Source organism: Castor canadensis, chromosome 5, assembly GCF_047511655.1.
Source record: "Castor canadensis chromosome 5, mCasCan1.hap1v2, whole genome shotgun sequence".
NCBI classification, from domain to species: domain Eukaryota; kingdom Metazoa; phylum Chordata; class Mammalia; order Rodentia; family Castoridae; genus Castor; species Castor canadensis.
The window spans coordinates 83467518-83484288 of NC_133390.1; the positions used below are offsets into that span (position 1 = coordinate 83467518).

The following is a 16771-nucleotide window of genomic DNA, read 5'->3' on the forward strand; positions in this document are numbered from 1 at the left end:
AAAAACAAAACAAAAGATGTATTTAAAAACAGACTTCTCCAGTTGGCATTTAGTGGAATAGCTAACAATTATCTCCAACCGTCTGTAATGTTTCTTTTGCTCCTGGAGTCCTCTTGCAGCTTTAATTCTTGAAACTCAGGCAGCAGGCAGCACCAGACATTATATCCCCAAAGGGAGAGGTATTAGTTAACCTTTTGCTGGTCACTCTTGTCTGAATGCAAATGAACAAATTCTTAAGCCTTCTTACTCATGTAATGACAATCATTACAAAAAAAATTAAGCCAAACTTGCATATTGAAAATAAAAAACAAAAACACATAAAAACCCCTGCAGATAATAAATATCGCTGATTCACTTATTTTCAACAAAGTCCAATTTTATTCACTCTTAATATCCTTGCAGTCCATTGTATACCTTCTGCACTGATCCTTGTTTCAGTAGCTGTTTGATGCCTGAAAGAATGAACAAATGACTACATTAACAAAAATATAACTTCCCTCGAAGTTTTAAAGAGCATGTTTCATGTAGAGGCTCACAAAAGGCCTTATGACAACCACATTATCTGAAATAAATAAGAACTGCCAATCTCCAACTTCATCACACGTGGTATGTGTATCCAAGATGATCACTTGTCTCAGGCCCACATCCCATACACATATGCCACAAAACCCTAAGCACTTAGACCCGAGAAGAGGTAATCAAAGGGAAAGAAAACTTCTTAGCTAAGAATTTCATTCCTTCTTCTTTGTCCATCCTTAACCTCTTTCATCACTCTTCTTTCTCTTACCAGGCCTTCTTTTCAACCAGCCATCACAGATACCACCTGTGAGCCTCTAATCCTCTGACTGTACATTTCATCTTCCCCATCTTCCCTTTTACAATTTGGTCCAGCTCATTCATTCTAAGTGGTTCTGTCTCACTTCCGTACTTCTATTACTCCCTAGGTTTCAAAGTCAAGATCACACAGCCTTTTACGGTCACAGTGACAGCAGGATTTTTTTTTTTAATTATCATAGTCTTCACAGAGAAAGACAAGTTCATTCCTAACACTGTGTTCCACTGTTGTTAGTGGATGATATCTCATGTCACTGGAGGATTTTGTTTTCATTGCCACTCTGCTTTCACACACAATCTCTCTCTCTCTCTCTCAGTCCATCCCTTCCTCCCTCCCCATACCTTCTCTTGCTTCCTCTGTTAACTGTTCTTTTGGAAAATCCACATCAAAAGTGATTATCAAAGAGCCCTTAATGTTATTGTTGTCGAAGCTGGGGAGCCCTTCCCCTTTCTTCCATAGCTTGGCTCCTGGCCTAGTGATCTTATCCCGGGAAATATGTACCTGGAAAACGTAAGAGAAAAGATTGGAGGACTGGCACATCTGAAGTATATTCCCTAACTTTTAGTAAGCATTGGTGCACAAAGCTAATGGCACAGCTCAGCAAAGAACAAAAGATGAAGGCTAAAGGAAGCATTATTAGGATGAGAGTCAAAGAAAAGGTTAAAAACTATAAGAACAAGACTGTCAGATCAAAGATTGTGCAATTAACTCTAAGTAGCTAAAATGTCTGTGGTGTTATTGCTGGACATTCAGCAGCAGAATAAGAAGACAGAATGAGATTGAGAAAGGAGTCCATGGGATTCTAAATGATTGAAGTGGCTAAAATAACCTAACACCACCCATATGAAGGCTTTAAAGAGCAGGAAAATTGGTTTGTTTACCTTGTGACCATCCAAGTGAGTAATATCCATCTCAAAGCCAATCAGAGACTCAACTAGTGAGATTGTCACATTTGTATACAGATCATCTCCTCTCCTTTCAAATGTTCGGTGCCTAAAAACAGAACAAGGTAAAAATCATTTATTTCCATATTTCTTTGGGAAGAGTTCAAAAAGTTGTGAGAACAAGGTGCAGCAGTTCATGCCTATAATTCCAGCTACTTGAGAGGCAGAAATCAGGAGGATCACCAGCCCTGGAAAAATGTTAATAAGACCCTATGGTGGTGTGCATCTGTGGTCCCAGTTATGTGGGAGGCCATAGGTAGGAGGATTGTAGTCTGAGGGCAGCCCCAGGCAAAAACACACTACCAGAAAAATATCTAGAGAAAAAAAAAAAAAAAAGACTGGAGGCGTGACTCAAGTGATAGAACACCTGCCTAAAAAGTGCAAGGCCCTAAGTTCAAACTCAGCACCACCAAAAAAAAGAAAAAGGTATTAGAAAAATCTTGGAAAAATATTAAAACCATTCTTTCAAACAATATGCATTTATTAGACATGATTTTGTGTATAGCACCAATTGAGACTATAAAGTTGTGTGAGTCTTACTAAACCCTATTCTTAAGGAGCTTACAAGAACAGAAGCCAATGAAAGTAAGGAAAAGTCATTAGGTTATGAAAAGACGTTTGACACGGGGCTGGGAAGATGGGAATAAGAACAGGTTGGTAGACATTTTCTGAGCTGGAATCCCAAGTCCAGGTGGGCTCAAGAAATGTAGATAAGGTGAGTACAAGGAAAGGGGAATAGGCAAGAGGGGATTCTGGCAAAGTCAAGAACATAAGAAGATTCTAGGCTTATTCAGAGAACAGTATATGTTACAGTTTCTCAGACAAGCAATGAGAAAAGCAAGGTAGGTAAGAAAAGCCAGAGAAAAGACCAGAAGTATCGCTGGTTTCTTACTAGTAACAAGAAAAATAATAAGAAAGCCTGAGTCCTGGGCAAAACTACTGTCTAGGTGGTACATCATGCTGCAGAGAAGCCTATAAGTGGAGAAATTGAGAATTTTCACACTGCAGGTTTTTTCTGTGGAAAACACTCCATTCCTTTTTTTTTTTTTTTTTTTGTGGTACTGGGGCTTGAACTCAAGGCCTTCACTTTGAGCCATTCTGCCAGCCCTTTTCATGATGGGTATTTTGAGATTGGGTCTTGCAAACTATTTGCCCAGGCTGGCTTTGAACCACGATCCTCCTGATCTCTGCCTCCTGAGTAGCTAGGATTACAGGTGTGAGCCACCGGTGCCTGGCCAGACTCCATTCTTGAATGGTGCCATAGTTAGCTAAAATCATATCTCTCCTTGATTCCCTATTCAAATTTGTCTCTCTTTCACAGTTCCTTTTTTTTTTTTTGGTGTACTAGGAGTTGAACTCAGGGTCTTGTACTTGTGGGACAGGTGCTCTATCACTTGAGCCACTCCAGTTCTTTACATTTATTATTGGTTCTTTCCTTCCAACATCTTCTGAATTTTAAGTGCTAAGTAAATAAATAACTATGGCTTATCCTAGGGGCTCAATCCCAAACTTTCATTATTGTTGCTGTTTCAAATAAATGGTTATAGTACGAGGGCATGAGACAGACAAAAAGGTCTGTATGCATTATCTCTATCATCTGACTCATCTGAAAGCAGAGCTAAAGAGATGGTTTCTAAAATTTGATTATTTACTTGACGACTTTGATTCGGAACCGTAAGTCTCCAGGCTCTCCATCCACGTGAGGCTCACCTGACCAGAGAAGATTACAGAATATAAGAAATCATACAAGGTGAACACCAAAACTCTACTTGGCATTTGAGAGAATTTTTAAAAACTACTACCTTAGGCATTGATTCTATTAAGTCTATCTATGAGGACAGTGTCTCTGCCTGCTTATACCAAGTTTCAGATTATGAGTGAACGTCACCTGTGCTTCAGGCACAGCAATAAATTACTTGGCCTATTTCCTAAAAAAAGAATGATTCACTGGTTTTCTGCATCTGAAGTGTTAAAGCTAATTTCTTTTTAGAGTTATAAATTTAAGTTCAAAGGTAAGGTCTGAGAGCATTTTATTAATGTCCTAATTAGAGTCACATATTTTCTTTCCTTGCTAAGTTAAAATTTATACACTAAAGCCTGAATACCCTACACTTTGATAAAACTTATGCTACCTGATAGTAGCTCTTGGCCATGATATTCAACGAACAAACAGCAATGCTAATCTGGGTGAAAAATAATGCTGGTATAAAAGTCTTTCTGTATCCTAACACTGGCTGAAGAGTATTAGAAATTATATATTCACTTATTGTGTAGCCATTAAGATATGGGATGAGGCAGAGGTGGTTCATAAACAAGCAGAATAGATTATGATAACAAAAAACATCAACATTTCACCTTCTCCAATAAAGGGGTACTCCATGCCATCTCTCACCCCAGGTTCTATTTCTACTTCTAGCGTTCGTTCTTCATTCACTAGTCTGAAACAAAAGGAATTAAAAAAAGAAAATGCAAATGAAACCTAAGATATATATAATAAAGATGATAGTGCGCTTCTATTTGACAAAGTTATTTGCGATCTGTTTATATCTTCTATATGTCAAAATTCAGGGCAGAGTTACTATATATAAGATTACTCTAATAGTCCACATAGGAACAAAATGAAACATTAATGTTTGTCAAGTATATTCAGAAACAAAGAGCACTGATTATTAGGTCAGAAATATAAAAGGAGAATTTAAGAAAAAATACTTCAGAAAAAAAATTAAAATGCTCTATCCTTTGGTGGAACTGGTCGAGTTAGGAAGGGAGAGCTAGGTGTGGATGGTAAGAATTTTGTTAGACAAGTAAGAAGTCAAGTGTTTCTTGGTGGGTCCATGGGCATGCTTTCACTTACTTGACATTAGGGCACTCATCACAGACCACTTCCTGGGTCATCTGGAAGCGCCCTGGGCCCAGCTGTGTGGTCCGCATCTCCTGCCGACAGTTGCATTTCCGTTTCCCAGGGGCCTGCCTGGCCACAGGCTTATTTCTAACTACCTGAGAAGTGCATAAAATAGCCTTTAGACTCTTCAATCAATTGGAGCTCTGCACACATGCCTGCTCAGAACTTCACCTTCTCCAGCAAACTATCCCCCTAGGGAAACCTAAAGTAACAGAATGCTTTGGGAAGAACAAATCACCTCCCAAACAAAAATGAAGCAAATACACACTTAAATGACTCCAATTCTAAATTAGGAGCAGTAAAAAGAGAGGAGTAAGAAGGGAACTGAAAAAATAAGGGGTATAATACCAGCATTTCTAAGCAACAGCTAAGTGCTACTGAGTTAAAGTAGTTCATAGAATTATTATTGTCTAACAAATCTGAATTGCAAAACACATCACTGTAAAGAACAACCACAGCATTTAAACTCTGATATGTAGTTACCCCATCTAATCCTATGACTAATTTAAGGAAAACACCTTGTTGTTTCAGGCAACACAATCCAGGACTACTTCCCAGTGCTATCACCATTCAGACACTTTAACAGCTAGGAAAAGACAATGACCATCTCTTTGCAGCTGACTGTAATCAAACATCAAACATCTGATTCTTCTAAGTATGTGAAATTAATATATATATATATATATAAATTCCTGTTTTTGCCCAATTGCAGGGTAACATGCTCATGCCAAGAAGTGACAAGAATCTCGGAGAAAAATTCCTTAGTCTACCAACATATGAAAGCCCAAGGCAACATCATAAATTACAGCAAAAATGATATAGTGAGCAAACTTACAGCATTTACTACCTGCCAAGCAATGCTCCTACTACTTTAGACATTTACATATTCATTTAATCGTCACAATTTATGAGGTAGATCATGCTATTATCTTTATTTTATAGGTAAGGTAACAGTAGCACAAAAAGATTAAGTAAAATGACCAAGACCATATTGCTAATATATGGCAGAGCCAGGATTTGAAAGTAGGCAGTTTAGCTTCAAAGTCCATTCCAGAATGTAAAAAAGTATGAATAACTTCATATTAAAAGACACAAAAACTAACCATAAACAACTGATAGATTTGACAATTAAACTTAATACTTTGGGCTGGGGGAGTAGCTCAAGTGGTAGATAAGCTGTCTAGCAAATGTGAGGCCCTGAGTCCAAAATCCCAGTATAATCAAAACCAAAAACCACCACCCCAAACTAGTTATTTTTGTTCATTGAAATAAATCTTAAAATATAATGAAACAACTTACAAATTGATGGAATATATAGGATATATTTGTATTTCTGCTCACAAAGAACTAGTAGTAGAATGAAGTATTCTTAGAAATCAATACGAACAAAAGAGAGGAGGATAAAAGACATGAATGGAAACTCCACACGAGAGGAAACAAATATGGCCAATAAACACGAAGAAATGCTTATCCTAATTGGAAAGAAACACAAGACTACAGCACCATGGCTTGTGCCTATAATCCCAGCTACTTGGAAGGCTGAGATAGGGAGGATAGCAGTTTGAGGCCAGCCTAGACAAAAAGTTAGCAAGACCCCCCCCCCTTCTCAATCCATAAGCTGGGTGTCATAGTGCACACCTGTGGTTCCAGCTAAGTGGGAGGCCATAGATAGGAGGATTGCAGTCTGAAACTGGCCCCAGGCAAAAAAGGGACCCTACCTAAAAAATAACTAAAGCAAAAAAGGACTGGCAGGTGTGGCTCAAGTGGCAGAGCACCTATCTAGCAAGTAGGAGGCCCTGAGTTAAAAACCCTAATACTGCCAAAAAACCAAAACCCCCACAAGACGTAGAAACATGACTATACCAAAGTAGTAATTTATACTTATTTGATAGGCAAAAATTGAGAAGTCTAGTAATTCCAAATGCTACAGAGGCAGCAAATCTAAAGTTTCATAAATTGTTAGTGGAAGTACTGGTACAATCAATTTCAAAAATAATATGGTATTATCTTGTAAAATAGAAACACTGGTTCATATTCCCAGCAATTTTATTCTTAAATATATCCACCCAAGAGATATTCTTGCTCATGTGTACTAGAGTACGTACATGAATTATCATGTACAAGATGATTGGAATTTTGAAAAAACCTGGAAAAAACCTAAATGCCAGTGATAAATTATGATCACAATGAAATTTTATCTAGAATAGCTATAAACAATAAGAATGAATCCCAGTAAAATAATAGTGACTGACAAAAGCCAGTCCAAAATGTAATGAACAACATGCCATTTTTACAAATTCAAAAACAATAAAAATAAGTAATATACTCTTCAGGTATTCATATATAAATGTAATAAAATATATGATTATTTTATTACTTAATGGCAAAGGAATAATAAAGACAAAATTCATGTAAACGTTATCTCTGAAGAGAAGCAGGGGGATAGAATACGGAAGTAGATGTAGGTACATTAAGTCATGGTACTATTTTTTTAGTTGTAGGGTTAGGTAGTGAGTTTAGTTTATAAAACAATGACAACAGTGTACCATGAACTAAGGAATAGCATTAATTCAACTCTATGCATCAGTCATTCCTCCTCATTCTCTAAAAGACAGAGAAGGTATACTAAAACCTCTCATTTTTAGTCAAAAGTACAAGTTCTGGAGGTCAATATGAACAGCTGTATTTTTGAACTTACTTCCACAAAATTTCCTGCATATACTTCTTCCAAAGTGACTTCTAGATCTACAATAATATCACTTCCTCTTGGAATATTTCTGTCTTGCTGACGAGGGGTTCCTCCAAACATGAAACCAAAATCTCCAAAGAAGCTACAGATAAGTGCAAATTCATCAAGAAAAGAAATCTGAGTTTATTTATTTACTTTTCTTTACATTGATAAAATATTACTTCGCATTAAAGCATTGTGCAAAACTGAGTTTTAAATACGCTGTAGTCAAAGATCATATACAATTTAAATTTATGTAATATCAAATACATTGCAACTATATTGACACCCACTACAAAAAAATTTACTTTTAGTTTAATACAGTATGGTTTATACACAGAGTACAGCACATACACATACAGTATGCCAATGAATTCAACTCAACCAATGAAGTAATTATCTGTTTCAATAATGAGGTAAATCTCAATAGGATGGACTTATTGAAAGGAACATAGTGTATATAAACCTGTATAATACTAAACTTAGTGGTTAATTTAAGGAATTTCAAGGGTAATTTTGAGCATACTACATGTGTTTGTATGCTCACTTTATGTACTTTTTGGTTTTATGAGACAGGGCCTCACTATGCAGCCCAGGCTAGCCTTGAATTTCATGATCATCCTTCTGAATGCTGAGGTACATGTCATCATGATTAACACTCTGTACAAAAATCTTGGCACATATTTAAATAAGCTAAAAAAGCACCATCAGCCTTAGTAAAATTTTAGTCCTTAAATAAAAGTAAGTTCTGGTCTCTATAAGATCAAAATTAATTTTTATAAGAAACAAAAGAATCACTTTGAGATTAATAAAAACAGTGACTTTGAATTGTGCAGGTGTTTTAACCTTAATGCTATTTTTTGCTGTAATTAAGAAGCCACAGATATTAATACAGTGATGACAACAACCATATAACTCCCTTTCTACCAACCAACTCTGGTGAATATATTCCTGAACCTTTAAAGCAAGGAGATGGACAGGGTAAGGATGGGGAACCTTCTCTTTCTGACATCCCTCAGTATCACTTTGAACAGTCAAAGGAACAGAAACTTCCGTAGTAGGCTAAAATAACCAAATTAATCCTGGGGAAGAGGAAAATACCTCAATCATATTATTCATGCATCTTTACAAATCCTAAAAGTCTACTGTTACCCCCAAACACTAAACAGGTAAAGTTACTATAAGCAATAGTGATTCTTCTTTTGGGGAAGGGTTCACAGAACCCTCTGAGAATCTCAAGAAAATAGTAAACTCTCTCCCCATGAAAATGCAGACTCAGACTTTTTTTGGTTGTAACTTTGGGTCTGAATCCCAGATTAGATCTTTTACTACGTGACAGTATGGTATATGGAGATTCAAATGTCAACAAGAGGGGTTCAAAGAATGAGGAAGGAGATGTTTATTATTCCGGTACTCCCAGAAAGCAATGTGTAGCAGGAGATAAAAAGTCTCTACCCTAATAGTGGTTATTATAACCATTCCTCTCTTATTGACAGGATGAAAGAGAGCTAGCTCTGGGTACAGGAGTAGAAATTTCTTACCTTCTTTCTGCTTAGAAGAATTTTGCTCATTAAATCACTAAGTGATTCATTCTCAGATACTAATGGTTTACAGATGGGTAATTTACTTACTGTGAAAAAATGTCTCCATGGGAGCTCTGGTGGCCATCTTTTAATCCTTCTTCACCGTAAGTATCATATTGTTTCCGTTTTTCACTATCTGACAGAACCTGGGGATAAAAGCCAGGGGAGGAAGAGCATACTTGGTAACAGTCAGTTAAGGTTCTTTCCTATTTATGGTTGTTTTCTTACTCTGAAATGATGTCTAAGATTTCAGGGGAATGTAGTCTTCATTGTGTATGTTACTAAGGCATGTTTAAAAAGTTTTCTTTAACAAACTAAACTTTTTGGTGCAGTGTCCATTCCACATTGCTTAATTCACATTTTTGACTTAAAGTCATCAAATCTTACTTAGTAACTTAAAAGTCATATTTGAGCAATGTGGCTGTAAAGGTTGGGAAAGTACCAGCAAAGAGGCAAGATGGATTGTTAAGGTTTACTAGTCAGTTTAACTCCAGTGATTATGCTGTTAATGCCATATTATCTCTCTAAATTATAAACTAGGATATAACTAAGACAAGATTGTCATTAGTGATAAAAGCACCAAATTAGGGCAGCCTTAAAAATAGGTGGCCCCACATACCTACCTCATCTACTACTGCCCCAACACACATACATGAGGAGATTGACAAGTCATGGGAATAGGATGATAGGCCCCATGAGATCTATATTGTTGTATTTTTCATTCCCTTTTCTTCATGCTTTGGTATATGTAGAAATGCATTTGTAGAAAACAGAGAGGTAGAGTAATAAGGGACATTATCCTATGAAGGTTGCTAAGGTCAGTTTCTTTGTTTTTGTTTTTGTTTTTTTTTTTGAGAGTTTGAACTCAGGGCCTCACATTTGCTAGGCAGGCACTCTACCACTTGAGCCACTCCACCAGCCCGCTAAGGTCAGTCTCACTGCTTTAGAAGATGTTTTTGAAGTTTTAGTGGTTTCAGAGAACACAGTCTTGGCTATATGCTTTCTTACTGAGCCCATTCTCTATATGATACCAAAGAATACAAAGACAAAACAAGTTTGAATGCTCTTCAAAATTTGTTCAATGTGGGAAAAAAAAGGCTTTCCTTTTATTTACAGCAACCTGAAGTATAAGTACACATATACCTTTGAAAATTAAATAGCTTTAAAATCTTCCTTTGATATGTATAACTCCTACCTAGACAAGAAATTGAAGGAGAAAGTTATTTCACACTCATATTCATGATGGCCTAAAGAAAGGCTCAAAGATGGGGCTGTTAACTTAGACAAAAAAAAAGGTGGGGGGAGACTGATGGGCACATTCAAACAGGACACACTTTTGGCTCAGGCCTGAATGATATATAAGGGGCAATGGAAACACTTATAAACATTTAAGATACCTTTAAGATTAATAATAGAAATTGAATGTACAAGAAAATAAGCATTCTTAAAAGCAAAGAAAAATGGATTAGTTCAGAAGTAAGCACAGTACCACTACAGTAAAGTCACTATGATAGATCAGGTGAGAGAAAGGAATACTTTGGCAAGTATCCTTAGAAAATAAGTACTTTGGGTAAGTAAAAATAGGCAGAGTTGATGTAAAAACAAACAAAAAACTCTTACTTTACACAATCAGGATTCCTGATTAATTTCGTTTTTAGGTCTACTTCTCTGATCTTGTCTAATCAAATAAATGAGATTTAAATTTGGATCTATAAAAAAATACCATTTCATGCCAAGCACTGGTGGCTTATGCCTGTAATCCTGGCTACTCAGGAAGCAGAGATCAGGAGGATCTTGGTTTGAAGCCAGCTGAGGCAAATAGTTCAAGAGACCCTATCTTGAAAAAGAATCACAAAAATAAAAAGGGCTGGTGGAATGGCTCAAGGTGGAGGCCCTGAGTTCAAACCCCAGCACCTGGAAAAAAAAAAAAAAAAAACAAAAAAACCACAAAATTCAAAACCTTCAAAGACTACCCTTAAGTCATTTTCTTTTCTTTTCTTCGACAGCAGAGACTTCTGTAATAATCTCCAAAAAAGCTGCCTGTAAAGCCACTCCTCTTCACTTTTCTTGTTTAAGGAATGCACTTTTATTCCATGATCTTAAAAACTATTTTACTTATTTTTGGTTTTGAGACCAGGTCTTGTTAGGTTGTTCAGGCTGGCTACCATCCCTGGCCTCAAGTGATATGGGACTACAGATGCATGCTACCGCATCTAGCCTATTTTATTTTTAAAAGACAAAAAAAAAAAGGTTCTTAGGTAATTGGCCAATCAACATGCAGATTCTCACCAAATTAATATGCCAGCAGTAATCCCAGCTCAGTAGGGGAAACAAATTTGTATTTGCTAATTCTGATTTGTGAACAATCATTCTCCTAGGGTGAAAGGTAGTCAAGCCTGAATGATACAAAGAAAAAAAAAATCTGAACTAGTGACTAGAAAGTTGTTAGAGTTAAATGAACTGCAAGTTCATAAAAGAGTATTAATAGCCTGCCTTCCATATTCCTAGGAATATTGCATAATAGCTCACGCCTATAATCCCAGCTACTTGGGAGGTGGAGATCAGGATTGCAGCCCTAAGCAAAGAAGACCAACCCTACTTCAAAAGTAAAGCACAAAAGAGAAAGGGTGTGGATCAAGTGGTAAAGCACCTGCCTAACAACCACCAGGTCCTGAGCTCAAACCCCTATACCAAAACCAAAACCAAAAAAAAAAAAAAAAAAAAAAAAGAATATAGGAGATTGTTTGCAAAGCACTGTAAATTTAACCTCCCTAGAAAATATTGGGTTTTTAGCAAAAATAGGTCTAATCATAGGAAAAAGAATTCATATAATCAACAAGAGAGAAAATATTACATATAATTTAACATGAACTATCTACACTCTCAAGTTTATTTATGGACCAGGTTAAGAATTTCTGTCCTGTAGGATCCCTGAAGGTGTACAGCGAAGGAGCACCCCAACAGCTCTAGAGCTCACCTGGATATAAAACCCTGTATCAGTTCAATAACTTCTTTAGGACATCTGAGATCCCTTCCTTTTTGTTCTTTGTACTACTACACATGCCACCTAGAGATTACAGATTGTAGGAACTGCTTTTTCTTTTTTTCTTTTTTTGTTTTTTGGCAGCACTGGGTCAGTGCCTCGCACTTGCTAGGCAGGTGCTTTTACTGCTGGAGCAACTCCATGAGCTAGATTAGAGATTGTAAATTTGAATTATAGCTGAGTTTTGCTTGATCTGCATAAAAAAGAATTTAATTGAATTAGTTATCAAAACTCGCACAATCAGGAGAATTTATATTAAAAATCTGTAATTCCAACTTCTTTTGAAAAATTAGATCAGGGACTGGAGGTGTGGCTCATGTGGTAGAACACCTGGTTTTCAAGTGCAAAGCCCAGAGTTCAAGCCTCAGCCCCAGCCAAAAAAAAAAAAAAGAAAGAAAGAAAAATCAGATCATTTGTCAACACAGTGTTTGTATTTGTACATGACAAAAACTGGCTGGAGTCAAATAACATCTTCTCCCTTGAAAAAAGTCAAGAAACCTTCAGCTTGTCAGTCTTTATCAATCTCTATCAATTCCCATTATGGAGGCAGAATATATAGCCAGGTTTTATCCTATATTCCTGCTTGTTATTAGTCTGGATCACAGGGCACATAGATTTGCAGACCTTCTTAGGTTTTGGTTGTATCTCTGGCTCTATTTCCTAAAATGATGAACTGATAGATCAATCAGTTAATCTACTTATTAATGTACCAATCCTCTTTCATTCATCCCTTTCAACATTACTTCCCTTAATAATATACATATGAAAATGCAGGAAATGGAATCTACTGACATGAATGTAATATCTAGTACAATACAGCAGCAAGTACTATTTTCACTTTTACCTATTATCTTTTTCTAAATAGAAGTGGATCTGAAGGGAGTGTCTCTAAATTATATGTTCTTCTTTACAGTCCCACAGGTTTTGTTCATACTTTCTCCCTTTTCTCAACTTACTTCATAAGCAGCACCCAGATCCTGGAATTTCTCTTGGGCTTGGGGATCATCAGGGTTTCGGTCAGGGTGAAGCTGCAGGGCTAGTTTCCTATAGGCTTTTTTAATATCCTTTATAGAGGCACTGCGAGGCACCCCCAAGATCTTGTAGAAATCGCGCCTGGGAAGGGAGAGGAGAATACTTCATTAGAGTTACACATTACATTTAAAAGTGAAAGAGACTTCGCCCTTTACCATTTAGGTCTGTGTCTGGGCAAAGAAGCACAAAATGGAGTATATGTAACAAATGCACACGCATACAAAGAATGACTAAAAGGGAGTATACCAGAATTTGTAACCATATAATCTAATTACTCTTCCCCTTTTCCCTATTCTGACTCTGAATGACTTTTGGCTGTTGCCAAAGGTCAAATAACAACCTCAAATGACAGTTTTCTTTATTCAAAAAGATTATGTCACGTAAATGTCCTAATAGTAGCATTTCGGAACATTAAAAATGACTGAAGTTAACTTCAGAGGTTAAAATGAAGATTAAGCAAAGCCCAAACAATAAGAGATTCCTTAACTCCTTGCCAGGGTCTATGCTGGAATCAAATTAATAATAAAGGGCATCTCTGCAAGAAGTGGTAATGGGGAGTCAGAATAAGACTATAGTAAATTTTCAGGCAGGAACCATATTCAGCCATTGAAAATTTCACTGAATGAATGAATAAATAAATAAGAACACTCACACAAATCTGTTCCTCTTACCAGAGTAATTTTAGTCATCTGAATTTATTCTGAAAATGTATTCTCTTAATAATGGGGATAGGAAAGATACACAACAGAGACAATGATTTAGTAGAGATGGTAATTTTAAAATGTATCGGGAAAGATACATTAGGGTACCAAGACCCACATGGATATATGACAGATTATTTAAAAATTATTTTATGACCTTTTAGTCACACCATAGAAAAAAATTATTTCATGTACCAGGTTTTTAAACATTTATCACTGATGGGAATTTCATAAGTATAAAATAGGACCTTTCTATTCCCTCTCCCCAAATCTGTAAAGTCTTGACATCTTTTGAGAAAGGTTCACACAAAAATGGTTAAGTAGCCGAGCACTGGTGGTGCATGCCTGTAATCCTTGCTACATGGGAGGCTGAGATTGGGAAGACTGAAGTTGGAGGCCAGCCTGAGCAAATAGTTTGGGATCCCCATCTCCAAAATAACCAGAGTAAAATGGACTGGAGGCCTGGCTCAAGCAGCAGAGTACCTGCTTTGCAAGTGCAATGCCCTGAGTTCAAACCCCAGTCCGCCCCCCCACCCAGAAAAAAACCCACAAATCATTAAGTGACACCTTAGAAAGATGCAGAGAAAAGATGATTTGCATAGCTGAGCATCAACATTAAGAAACTCTTTTACAAATAGCTATAGAATTAAAAATATTTGTATTGAGGATTTATTAAACACATTAGGGTATTTTGGCTTTAAGTGTGAATAATAGTAAAAAAGCATACTAAGAAAAAACAAGGCATTATCCAGGAGATGTTAACTTTTTAGAAATTAAAGATGTTTCACAGGAAAAAATTACAACAGAGTTTAAGCAAATATGTAAAGGGCAAAAAACTTTCAAGAGAATGAGTTCTTAGATCTTGAAACTTTGTTAGGTAGCACCTTCCCATTTAGACAACCTATGCACTGTCGGATGTAGAGACCTGTATTTCCTGCGTTCTAAAGCGCAAGCCGGCCGTACCACATCCTAGGTCACCAGGACTGTAGGATCATCGAAAGAACCGTTTTCAAGAGTCATCTGCTTGCACTCCCTGCATCAGGGTGTCACAAGATCACCCCCATGTTTTACGTGAGAGTTTACAAGGCTCCTTCAAGGCTACATGATTGATGGAGGGTGGAGGGTGAGGACCGGCCCGGAATCCCCGTTTACTACCTGCTGGGACCCGCTCTTCCCACTCATGAAGTCCACTTTTCAAGAAGGCACCATGGAGAGAGACAGTGAGGCAGGACGACAGGCTAGGCTCGGGAGGCTGGTTGATGCACCCTCAATCCGGTTACCGCCAGCCCCAGCCTGGCTCTCTACCCTCTCCGCAGTGGACCTGCACCGAGAACCGTCCACTTGGATGCCAGCCCCAACGGCTGGTCGCAGGTCGGCAGTGCTCAGCACCAAGCGACCCCCTCTGCGACCCAAGGTGGTCCCCCACCTCCACCACGGCTGCCTCTCTATCCTCATGACGGCCAGGCGCCCCGGTCCTCTCCTCCTTCCCCTCAACCGCCACTCTTCTGGGAAATGGTTCTAGGGTCTCTGGATGTAAGGTCCTCTCACGGTGTCACCCCGGCTGCCTTCACACCCCAGAGACTGACCCGCACTACCCAGTCCCCGTCCCACCGCCGCACCTCAGTCAGATCCTCCTTCACTCCTTCGGGGTGGCCACGCTGCTCCCTCACCTCCCCTTGCTCGGCGCCCACCCTGCCTCCTTCCCAGAGAAGGAAACTGCCTTTTCCTCACCCGGCAATTACGGTCCCGATGAGGTACAGCAGCAACAGGCAGAAGGTGCTCAGGTTCTGCGGGGCCATACTTCCTCTGTGCCTGTGCCTGTGCCGGTGCCAGTCCCACACACTCTTTACAGCCTCCTCCGCCGCCGGGTTGGCTGGCCAGCTCTTCTGGCCCAGTGAGGCCGCCTCACGTCGGGGGTCTCCTACTTAGTCCGCAGAAACAGGTAGGATGCCCCCTCCTCTGACTGTCCACTTCCCGGGAGTCCCCAGTCCCGGTGAGAGAAGCCCCTAGCAAGCGAGGGCCAATCGCTGCCTCGGACATCACACGAGGCCGGCACCTCGGAGCCAATCAGCGCCGTACACTTCACCTCAGAGGCGGCACGGGCAACCAGTTAGGCTGCGGAACTGCAGCCGTAGCTCCTGACCAATTAGAAAATGAAACGTCAGAGGGTCGCGCCGCCACAGGAAGCCCCGCTACCCGGACTCCTGCGAGTCGTAGAAAATTACGTAAAAGACCGAGAGTAGTGCCCAGCTAGGGCGTCTGAGACGCACCAAACCCCACTCCTCGCCCACCTCCTTGGAATTTCCACCAATCACAAGGCATCTCAACTAGCACCGACCAATTGCGGGAGGGAGATTTTTATCTTACTTACAAATCCCGAAATTCCACTGTGTGGAATGCGCGCGCGCGCGCACCGTAGTGAAGTGAAAACTGACGTACTAGTGCCACAGTTAACTCCGCACCAAAAGTACCTGGGACGCACCGCTTAGGAAACCTTATTTCGCAGCATCCTGAGAGTCTTACAAGAAAACCGTCTCGGTTTCATAGAAAAGAAGCCTAGTACTTTACAGAGAGACGACCGTGGAGACTCACGACTTAAGTTCAGATTCGGCTTTCAGCACTTCACAGCGGTGAGACCCCTTTCCCCAGCCCCAAGTCCGAGCTGTCTTTTTATTAACAAAACTAAGGCAAAGCACTTACTGGCAGCGCTGTGAATCCTTAATGGGGAAAATTCTGTAACTTGTCTAGCACAGTGGCACAGAGTAAGCACCCAGTGAATAAAAACTGTTCTTACAGTTCCGAGCAGAGGTCTGATTCTCCGTCCTGCCCCCCGTTTTGCTCACCACGGTAAACACCCCACCAACTCACGATGTCTTCCTTCCTCCTGTATAACGTACCCAAATCGTTGCCGCTAATTGTATCTTGAATCTGTACGTCTACATCGCAGTTACTACGTCTATTGGCCAAGCCACATCATCTCTTACCTGGCAAAGGCCTAACTGA

At 39.0% G+C, this 16771-nt stretch overlaps 2 protein-coding genes across 2 annotated transcripts in view; one reads left to right on the forward strand and one right to left on the reverse strand.

The window, feature by feature from the left end:
• Positions 1–16771, reverse strand: part of Dnajb11 (DnaJ heat shock protein family (Hsp40) member B11) — an 18520-nt gene continuing 1749 nt past the window's right edge. Inside the window, exons 2-11 of the mRNA XM_020174084.2 lie at positions 15500–15906; positions 12992–13148; positions 9041–9138; positions 7380–7512; positions 4634–4776; positions 4135–4217; positions 3432–3489; positions 1717–1828; positions 1177–1336; positions 1–452 (exon numbers count right to left, since the gene is read on the reverse strand). Of these exons, the coding sequence (XP_020029673.1) occupies positions 388–452; positions 1177–1336; positions 1717–1828; positions 3432–3489; positions 4135–4217; positions 4634–4776; positions 7380–7512; positions 9041–9138; positions 12992–13148; positions 15500–15567 (1077 nt within the window). The 5' untranslated portion in view covers positions 15568–15906 and the 3' untranslated portion in view covers positions 1–387. The remainder of the gene's footprint in view (positions 453–1176; positions 1337–1716; positions 1829–3431; positions 3490–4134; positions 4218–4633; positions 4777–7379; positions 7513–9040; positions 9139–12991; positions 13149–15499; positions 15907–16771) is intronic.
• Tbccd1 (TBCC domain containing 1) overlaps positions 16093–16771 on the forward strand; it is a 25411-nt gene continuing 24732 nt past the window's right edge. Inside the window, exon 1 of the mRNA XM_074073593.1 lies at positions 16093–16398. The gene's annotated coding sequence lies outside the window, so the exon portion shown is untranslated. The remainder of the gene's footprint in view (positions 16399–16771) is intronic.